General features: G+C 41.5%; 1 protein-coding gene and 1 long non-coding RNA gene across 5 annotated transcripts in view; one reads left to right on the top strand and one right to left on the bottom strand.

Moving 5' to 3' along the window:
• Positions 1 to 3957: 3957 nt before the first annotated feature.
• The window catches only part of LOC147331300 (protein phosphatase 1 regulatory inhibitor subunit 16B-like), a 92489-nt gene continuing 85855 nt past the window's right edge, over positions 3958 to 10591 (bottom strand). For 3 of the 4 annotated variants that reach the window (XM_086293538.1, XM_086293540.1, XM_086293541.1), the window contains exons 7-11: positions 8959 to 9084; positions 8777 to 8852; positions 8491 to 8620; positions 8042 to 8189; positions 3959 to 7442 (exon numbers count right to left, since the gene is read on the bottom strand). In XM_086293538.1, the coding sequence (XP_086149664.1) occupies positions 6969 to 7442; positions 8042 to 8189; positions 8491 to 8620; positions 8777 to 8852; positions 8959 to 9084 (954 nt within the window). In that variant the 3' untranslated portion in view covers positions 3959 to 6968. Of the gene's footprint in view, positions 7443 to 8041; positions 8190 to 8490; positions 8621 to 8776; positions 8853 to 8958; positions 9085 to 10591 lie in introns of all 4 variants that reach the window. The other variant, XM_086293542.1, reaches the window with a different exon arrangement.
• Positions 6782 to 9258, top strand: LOC147331301 (uncharacterized). Its single transcript, XR_015129179.1, has 3 exons — positions 6782 to 7477; positions 8580 to 8635; positions 8735 to 9258. It is a non-coding gene; the product is annotated as an uncharacterized LOC147331301 (long non-coding RNA).

The following is a 10591-nucleotide window of genomic DNA, read 5'->3' as shown; positions in this document are numbered from 1 at the left end:
AGAGCTGTGGTTTAGTCATAGCTTCTAGGTTGGTGTGGCTTCTGCTTTTATACTATCTGTATGTTACCAAATACTCTCTGCTATTTCATAATCACTTATCTGCAGATGGATCTGACTGCTTTCATGACCGAGCCAACTGAAGCCGCAGCAAACACGTACCTTTACTCATCATTACATAGAGTGCTTTCCACTGTTTCAAATTATTTTGACTTTGAGTCGTTTATTTAACTGCAGATGAACGTGTTGCATGTTCTTTAAATTCTGGGCAACAGGACTGAGACTGAATCCAACATCAAAGGTTGGACATATCCACCAACGCCTGTCCAGCACTGGGTCATTGGCTCTCTGTTGGCAGACACTTTCAGTTAAAGGAAGGAAATGTTGCTGCACGTCGAAAGACTTTGGAAACCAGTAAGTCAGGTTTATTGAAACAAAGCGTGAGGTTTTGGACACTGCAGCATTTCCTCAAGTTAATGTTTAAATTATATGATGCCTTCTCTGCTGTTGGTGTGTTTCGTGACATGGAATCAATATTGATAGGATTTTATTGGTAAAATGCCATTATTCATTCTGCTTGTTTGATTCTTTATTAAATCCGTTAATGACACCTCACGCCAAAATAAAGAGGCTTCAAAGGTTTTCAGCATAATCAGCATAAATAGATATCTGCATGCGAAACTGCAGTATCTGTAGGCAGGGGATAAAAATTTGGTACCTGAAACTTTCTGGTTTCCATTTGTAGTGTGTGCTTTATGAAGTAGTCAGATTAGCATGCATGCAAAGTCTGTGTAAAGAGCAAAACAGCGGTTGCATAAGCCAAAAGTCAATCTCAAACCCACTGTTTATTCTCTTTGTTGCCTATGCAAGAAAAGGAAAGTTTTGAGCGACACAAAGTGATATTCAGGGATTTATTCATTCACGGACTTGGTGAATTTGTGTGTGTTGACATGAAGATTGAGCTAAATGCTAATTCAATAGCTGGGACCGCGTCCTCGTTTAGGTTTGATAGTGTTTCTAGTAGATAATGGCAGACGGCTGGAGCGTGAATTGAGGCTGCGGTTTGTGGAAGGCCTCAGACATGGCAGCTCCCAGACCGGGCAGATCCCCATCTACTAATGAGAAGTGAATGAATTGCAAAAGGGAGGGAAGGTGGGGCATGACAACGAGGACAAACAGCTTGTAGTTGGGCGGGGGGTTATATATAGGAAAGAACTGGAAGGGGTATGTATCGAGGAGGGATCCCACTCTGAAATTTCAGGTAAATTATCCTAAATATTGGCATTAAAATTCTTTCACATTCAGTTTTATTCTTATAAGCCAAAGCACCAGAGAAATAATAAAAACTAATGCAGTACAGCTACAGTATAATTTGTGGTTTGTTGCTTTCATAATGTTTTAAGTGAATAAAGACAACCTGATGGTATTCAATAACTTCAGGGCCTAAGATGTAACTGTGTGCCAAGCTTGTTTAGTTTGGTGAACTCTGATCGCGGAGGAGGAATTTGCTGTCAAAACAAACAAACGGAGATTTCATTACAGTCAGATGCCCTCAGAGTAAAATGAAAGTGTAAGATTTCATGGCAGCTCATCCAAAGGTTCACATGTCAGCACATGCCAGCATCCTTGGTGTGCCAGAAGAAAAGTCATCTGGAGTCCTTGAATATCACTTGATCATTTCAAGGCAGTCCATTTCACATGTGGTCAAGCATCTAAGTAATCAATAAGGTCTTATGTAGAGCCCAGTTTCATCACTCAGAACCGCTTTATATGATCATTAAAGTGATACTTCAGTACTGAAATGCTGCATCATGCTTGAAAATGAGTTGCTGCCTTCGATTGGACTGTGTGTAAATATCTCGGCCTGTTATCTATCAACATTGCTGAGACAGAATGGCATCCCCTTATTGACTTAGACATTTTAAATTCAGGTCAGATAACCCACTGAAGCCCTGTTAGGTCCAATGGACCCTGGGAATAAGAAGAGGTTCTGACCCAGTAAGCCGTCTGTCCGTCCATCCATTCTTTTTGTGCAGCTCTTCTATCAGTCTTGGCTGGACGCTCAGTAGCTATGGCGTCCTCCCAGTGGAGGCCCATTTTAAAGCTGTCATCCACCCTTCCTTTGCATACTTTTTCTCCTTTTAGTGCAAAAACCTCTTCATTGATCCCATGGACTATTCAGCTCCTGCCACTGGTTCATTTTCTTGCTTTATGGACCACATTCCTGCTTGGTTCCCAGTGCTTTTTATCAGCATCCTCCATTTATGTGGCCAGCCGAGTGGTCAGTATGTGTCTGTATGCTCTTTCTGGAACCGATCCACTTTGCCCTCCACAGTGAAGAGGACTGAAGGACCTGGACCACAGCCAGCTGGCCTCCAGTTAGTACAGCCAGGGCACAATAGCAAAGCCAGGCAACACAGAGGAGGCCAATGTTGTCCAAATCATGCGTTTTCCAGCACCATTGTCCTCGCCTCTGTTTATATGCCTTAGACATAGTGACTGTGCCCAAATCAAAGAATGATTTCTGCAAACATTTGCTTAGCACACTTAAAGGACTGTAAGATGACTTAAATGTTTGCACTGATTGTTTTTCACTCCATGAGCCGCTGAGAAGGCCAAACTATTAGTACAAACACTACATAATTTGCCTAGTTTAGGAGCATGTATATATGTTAATGTAATAGTTTACACACTCACCAGCCACTTTATTAGTTACACTGTGCTAGTACCTGCTTGGGCCCTCTTCACACAGCTGCTGCAGATTTGTCGGCTGCACATTAATGATGCGACTCATGTTCCATCACATCTCAAAGTGCTCTACTGGATTGAGATCCGGTGACAGCATCGTGTTCAAGAAGCTAGTTTGAGATGATGAGAGCTTTGTGACATGCCGTTCCATCTTGCTGGATGCAGTCATCAGCAGATGATGGATGTGCTATGGTCATAAAGGGATGGACACGGTCAACAATAATATTCAGACTGTGGCATTTTAAATATGCTCATTCGATACTAGGGGGACCAGACGCATCACACCACCATCAGCAGCCTGAGCTGCTGATACAAGGCAGGATGGATCCATCTGAATTTAAATCACTGTTGCATTCCCCTCTGACCTTTGACATCAACACAGCATTTTCACCCAGAAACCTCTTGCTTACTGGATATTTTTTCTTTTTCATATCCTTCACTGAAAAGCCTAGAGATGGTTGCGTGGGAACATCCTAGTAGATCAGCAGTTTCTGAAATTAGTCAGATCAGCCTCTCTGGCAACAAAAACCAAGTCACTTTCATAGTGACTTGTGTACTTCCCCATTCTGATGCTTGGTTTAAACTTCAGAAGGTCATCTTGACCATGTCTACATGCCTAAAGTCATTACTGTATGAGTAGCTGATTACATATGTGCTATAATGGCAATGTGTACATAATAAAGTGGCCGGTTGGAGTACTCATAACAGGAAGAATCTAGGCTAGGTAACAACTGCTGTTCTAAATAAACTGGTGAACCTAAAGCCAGTGAATGAGAGGAAGTGCAAAAACAAAGGAAAGAAAATCTTTGAAGGAGGGAGCAGAACTCAGGCCAAGACCCTGACAGCTGTGAGATGAAGGACGGCACAGTCTGCTGGTCTCAGAACAGAAAGTCGCTGCAGATGTCAAAATACAGCAGACATCCAGAGCCAACTGTAGGAACCAGATTTTAAAGAAAATAATGGAGGTTTTGGTGTTTAGTGACCAGTTCAACTGTACATTATACATCTCTATATGAACTATTTATTATAGCTTTTTTGACATCTATCCAAAACCTATTTACCCATTTTCAATGGTTGTGATTACAGTGATTAAAAACAGAAAACGAAAAATGTTTCTTCTCATGTCCACAGCCTGCAGGAAATCTGAACTCAAACTGTAACAGTATAAGAGCTAAACAGATTCAGATTCACCATGTAAAGTTCTCAAAATATACATTTTATTCAAAATATGTTAATGTAACCATCAATATATTCCAGTAATTACAAAATCAGTAGTTTTGTCTTCATAATTTGATCCTTAAACACAAGCCTGGATCTGTGTATGTGATCACAAGTAACTTTTGAAACAGGCTACTGTCCCTTTCTGCATCATACTGAGCAGTCGGTACTTTTCTTGAACAAATTCCTGTTCAGTTGGATTGAATTTAATTAATAAGGAAACAGGGTTGAACTTTTTTTTTTAAATCAACTTGTTTGCAGCTACCAGAAGTAAGCTGCCTCATAACAAGATGACATCGCTGTACCTAAAATAAGGGAAATGGCAAACTGTTTGACTTCATTTCTACTTCCTCAAGTTGAGGTGAAAAACAAACTGACCATTGCAGAAAAATCATGCACAAAAGTTCAGTCTTTCAGCTTTAAATGCACCACAGACACTGGTGTCTTAACACTCAGCGATATGTGGGTATGCACTCGACTCTGCAGACATTTTGGACTCCTGGGACTACTTGAGGGTCTACTTAATCGCACAGTCCCCCCCCCTTTGTACAACCAAAAGTCTGCTAACACTATTCACCCATATGGTTAACTGTAGTTTCCTATATGTTCATCAACAGTAACAACACAGACATGTAAATGCAAAAACATGGGAACATAACAGGGGGAGTACTGATACAAACATATTTACAAACCTGTCCGTACAAATACTCGAACGCTGTACAGTTGATGTGGTGAGGAAGAAGGGTGATGGCGTGGCATTACAGGTAATCACATTTTCAAAGAAGTCGGCCATCAGAAAGCTTCCCGCCAAACTAAATTATTTTCAACTCATGGAAGACTCTTTGGCACAAACACATTTAAAGGAGCTATTAAATTTAAGGAATAGTTTCGAATTCCCGGGTGTAGTCTGACTGGCTTCTGCAGGTTTGATGACAAGGTTGGTACTAAACTCCTTCTTAGTCTCCACAAATAGAAACTACTTGGCTTAACTTACCATGAAGACTCGAAACAAAGAGAAACATCTTGCTCTGAGAAGAAAACAAAGTCTCACTAATGTTTTTCACTTTTTTCCTGCCATGTCAAGGCAGGAAAAGGACGCCTGCAGTGTTAATGGCTTTATTGCATTTAGGTAAGCCTGCTCACGACACACTGTGGTTAGCGGTTCTGCATGTGCTTGTTTTAAACTAAGACAAGTGTCACTGTGAGCGCACCAGCTATCATCTAATGGTGTGGCAATGACCAGTTTTTGAAGACAGTGTAGCTAGTAAAGATCCAGACAACATATCAGAGTCTAGATTTCCTATTACGGAAGTCTGTCATTTACAATCTGACAATCCTGCAGAGATTTAAAAGTCTTCAAACAATAGCTCATTGTTTTGCCACTGCATTCCCGTTAGTGCATTCCTGCTTTGCTCTCAGACCCTTTGCTTGCTGAGGTGCAAACTGCTCAATATTTCTCAGACAACGTCTGATAGCAAAAATCAGAGTCTGGGTGTTAATATGCTGACTGCTGGCTCTAGCTCCTCTCATCAACTGTTTCTAAAATGATGAAATATTCATTTAATTCAGCAGACAAACCACTACATGTAGTACTGGGTTTTTTTTTCCTTGGGGGGGGGGGCATGACACATTACCTGATATAACAGCCTGGGCTCGCTACATACCAAAGATTCTTCTGAAAACTCATTTTTCATTTACAGTAATCATTACATAACATACAGTTTCAGTTTAGAAGACAAATACAGTGACTCAGGGGAAGTAAAGCCACACAATGGCCACCAGGAAAAAAACAAAAACGAAACATAAACAAATAACACTGTTATTTGTAGTGACATATTCATGAATCCATCCAGTATGATGGCTGGTTTTTTTTTTTTTTAATTACACGTACATAACGCAGACAGTAACCCTCATTTCATTTGAACCGTTCTTCCATGTCAGAAGGTGCTCAGCTGGGGAGATTCGCCTCCCCCCCACTAACTCACACACACTCTCCACACGCCATCCAAATAATAAATACACTCGACTTTAGAAACCATGTTTTTTCTTTGTTTTGTTGTTTTTTTTACAATTTACATTTCATAAATAAAACATGTACAGTAATTTTCAACCATGTTTGCTTAAATTATCTATACGAGTGAGCACAAAGTGAATAATGCATAAAACAAAGCACGACCTGTCAGTTTAGGTTCCACGTGAGAGGACGGTGAGGTGACGCATAGTTGACGGAATATAGTGACCGTTTCAAACACTAGTGCAGTACTTTTACTCTTTCCGGTTATCTCTCACTGTAGAAGTACACTTCATGAGTATTTTAACACTGTTTTATGGCATTCCTTTCCCTTACTTTTCCAGGCAGCATGTCAACACGGAAAGAGATGTCACAGATCTCCTTTTGCCATGTTTTGCATTTTCTCATGTGTTGTACTACAACAACACGGTGTATTACAAGATATCAGCACCCTTCCAGGATGACTGTCCTGCTTGTTTGAACATGACAAGAATGTGCCACATGTGGTTTGATAACAAGATTAGTTTATCCTGGAAGAAATGCTGTTCTAATGAAATAATACCAATCTGTTTGTGGGGTAACAGACAAAGTTTCTTCCATGTGTGAAAGTAGAGGATTCAGTACCTTGCGATCTTCTCTCCTAATTCTAAATTTCTGTCAAAAAACACTCCCCATCCTCTTTGATTTTTAACAGGGAGAGCGGGACCACTTCTTGCCTTTACATTTGTTGTGTAAAGAGACTCCATGTATGAAAGGAATTTCCTCCACTTCTCAGCTGCACTTTAAAGGAGTTACGAGACTGGGAGGTGAAAGGAAATGTTTTCATACTTTAATCGGGCCGCCTGTCTTGAAGACATTTTTGAACCGGGAGTGGTGAAGGATGTTCAAAGACTTTCCTTCTTTCTTCTCCTCCCTTCTACACAGCCTTCCTTGCTTCCCTCCTCTCAGTGCAAACACTTCCTGTTCTGGTAACAGTCACATGACCGCGCACCAACTATGACACGCAGCAGCAGGTCCGCACCTTCGGCTGCTCCTCCTCCATAGGCTGCTTGAATTTGAGCAGGGGTGGGTCGCCGCTGGCTGGGGTATAATATACGGCGTTGCCATTGGAGGAGACCAGCGGCATGCGAGGATCCTCAGTGGTGGTTTTGGCATCAGTGAAGGAGTCTGTGGAGCCGTTACCAAGGTGACCGTTGAACAAGGGGTGGTTCAAGAGCTTGGCAGCAGCTCGCTGCTTTTTCAGCTCTGACAGAGTCTGAGGGCGCTCTTTTGGCCAGGCTTCCTCCTGGGACGGCTGGGTGGTGACAACCCCACCCTTACTGGACGTCGGTGTGCTGCCATTGGAGGGAGGCTGAGGTGGCATGGATGTTGTCGTGGAGATTAGGCCATTCTGCTTGCTGTTGCCTTCTATGAGGATGGTGGGTAGGTTGGACTTGTCGGGCAGCTCCACAGCGACAACAGGCTTGACCTGCAAGACATCAATAAGGATTACTTTAATCCTCTGTAAGACTTTCTTTTAGCTCATTAAATACACAAAGGCCTGACTGTGCAGGGCAGATCAGCAAACTTTGATCTGCTGCCGAGGCTTACAAAGTTCAAATGAAATCAGATGTAAAGCCAATTTATTTGCTTCATTATAGAGAAAATCTCCCAACTGTTCAGAGTTATTTTGTGCCAGAGCAACATTTCTCTGAATGTCATCTGATAATCTGCAGATAATGTGTGTAAAAAGTTGAGGTTACAATAAGCAGCGGCGGCGGCAACAGAGTCTACTGATAATGGAAGACAGTATTTCAGTTTTTTTCTGTTGTGGGTTTCCTTTTGTGCAATTGCTCCTGGGTGCTGGAGGAAGTCCTCTGTCTGATTCATCCAAATGTGACATTTCAGCTTCTGAGTGGGAAGAATCATCTTTCTACCTGTGCTTAAAAATATCTCTCACACACATTATCATCTGACAGCATGTGTGTGAGGGGGCGGTAAATTCCACCAAGCCACCCCCCACCCACCCAAAAAACCAAAGTTAGAACTGCATAGAGCTATTTATGTAATCCTTAAAAATAGTCTCACACTAACTACTTGGCTATTCTCCTGATCAGACTCCTTTTCTTTCTCGTCCTCGTCTTCCTTTTCTTTCCTCCACACGATGGCCTCGGTCTCGTACTCTTTACGACACAGGTTGTGTCTGTCCGACAAACTGGCTCGCCGCACCACTTTTCTGTGAACACAAGTGGAATTCCCAGTAAGAAAAAGCAGCTAGAAAAATAACAGCTTACCATATATGGTACTTTTACACATGAAAGTTAAAGAGCAGAAGAACTTATACACACGCTAAACTGACAGCTTCATTATGTCAGACATTATGTCATTATATCAGCGGAGGCTTCTATCCACCATTCTCCTATTAAATGTAAATACAGCTGTAAGTATACAGAACAGATGTTTTGTCTGTTTTCTAATTTCTCCAAATAACAAAGCCTGTAGTAGCCATGCTACCACCAACAGATGTCAGCACATACCCACGACTGCCTGCACTGGACGTTCGCCTGCACAGCGAGGTCTTGTGCTTGAGCTGTGACTTCATGATAATGTCGTGTTTGTGTTTCAGGTCCAGCAGGATGGCTCTGAACTCCTCGTCCTCACACAGATCTTAAAGCAACATGGGTAAAAGGGACACTGTTAGTAATGCTTAACATAAAAGTGAACACTTGGAAATGAGACCCTGCTGAGACGATACTTTTTTTCCCCTGAACTCATTACCAGGTGCACCGGACAAGTGAGTGCTACAGTATACTGTAAACATACCAATTGGAGTCTCCTCCAGGAAGGTCTTGGCATTGAGACTGGCTCCGTGAGACACCAGCAGCTCTGCCACATGCATCTAAAGCAGCAACAACAACAACAGTGGAAGCAATTTGTATTAATGGTTCCAGAAACCTTTGTGTGCACCTGAGGCTCTTATCTCTTTCCTGTTGTGTTTTCCTTACCTGACCCCAGCACGCTGCAGCATGAAGAGGCTGCCATCCATCTGAATCTCTGAGGTCCACACGAGCCCCCCCCTCCAGCAGGAGCTCTGCAGCCTGCGCGTAGCCATTTGCTGCTGTGATGTGTAGCTGCAACAACAGAGAAGGAAATGGATTGTTTTCCCCCAGTGCTCAGGATTTACTGTTTGCATGCAAAAAAAATAATGTGAAATTCATACTAAAGTGGCAATGAACATGCCAAAGAACGTTATATAGTGGTAACTTACAATTGCTTACTATGTGAGACATTACACCTGCAAAAATCTACAAATAAAGTATTTTTTTGCTTCTAAGTTTAAAGATGTCAGTTTATTGCTGTGCATCTTCTAATATTATGTTAAATTAGATGTAGATTATTGTGGTCAATTCAAGGTCCTGATCAAATTAGGCTGAGCCTGCCTCCATGAAACAACCTAATCTGTTAATGTTAAGATATTAATTCTTGTCCTAGCCTCATAAAACTAGCCTGGAACATGTCATCACTCAGAGGGAATTTGTAATCTTGCCCGAGAGACCTATCCAACATACTGTAAAGAAAAAAAACGAACTGAAACTAATTTACCATTTTCAGACAACGAAACCTAAACCTGAAACTAAACTGAAAACAAACATGATTAAAGTAACCCACGCAAACACGGGAACAACATGCACACACCACACAGAAAGGCTCTAACCAGTTGGTGGAGTCAAACTCCACTGAGCCAACAGTGCTAACCCCTGCACCACCGTGCTCCCCAATAATAAAAACAATGTTTAATAATAAAGTAAACAGGTAGTTTCAAAAGTTCTAATCAATAAAAGTCTCAACAGACTGAAGGGCTCTGTCCCAGAAGTCTTTTCATCTTCCAAGGAACAACTAACAAATTCAGAGCCTGTCATCGAAGATTGTGAGCCTCAGTGTGATTAGTGTGAAGCTGGGATAAATAATTTGAAGCCTGGCTATTTACTGGGACCCGTGTAAAAATTAATGTGAGCTCGCCAACTAGAATATTTTAATAGCAACATTTTGTTAAAAATAACTTTTAATCAAATGGACCAATATGGCAAGGCCATGATGATCCACTTGGTAAAATAAATCCGCTTGGCATCTTTCTTGGCCTTAAGACAACAATTCTGATGGCTAAAGATCCAAACGGGACACAAAAAAAAAAACAAAAAAAAAACAACTTTTTTATTGCTTAGAGGCATAAAACAGATGATTTATCTATAAAAGGGCTTTACAGCAACCTAAGCACGATAACACACAAGCATCAACAATTTCCTCCAGTTCAGCAAAGGAGACCATATATCGTAATTTAGAAATCTTCTTTAAATAAAAGGTAACAGGAACAAGAAATACATTTTACAGGTGAATCAAAGCCCAGACTATAATCAGACATCCCAAACTCTGAACCTAAAGAAGCAAAAGGTTCAGGAGGAGCTATAATTGTGTTCTCAGTTGATGTTTAGAAGAAGGTAATGGCTAGACGGCCATTAATCTGGGTTAAACAGTGGTCCAGGGTTGACAGCCTGTTCAGCTGGTGAGGTTTAAAATACATATGCAGCTTAATGTCAATGGCATAGAAATGGCAGAAAAGGATGAATGATGGCAGATGAA

Source organism: Aulonocara sp. 'chitande type north' Nkhata Bay, linkage group LG5 (assembly GCF_057382095.1).
Source record: "Aulonocara sp. 'chitande type north' Nkhata Bay isolate Kocher_YH1m ecotype deep benthic linkage group LG5, A_spYH_male_GT1.1, whole genome shotgun sequence".
Classification (NCBI taxonomy): Eukaryota; Metazoa; Chordata; class Actinopteri; order Cichliformes; family Cichlidae; genus Aulonocara; species Aulonocara sp. 'chitande type north' Nkhata Bay.
Note: the sequence above shows the minus strand (reverse complement) of the source record. Positions and strands in the feature narration are given on the sequence as shown.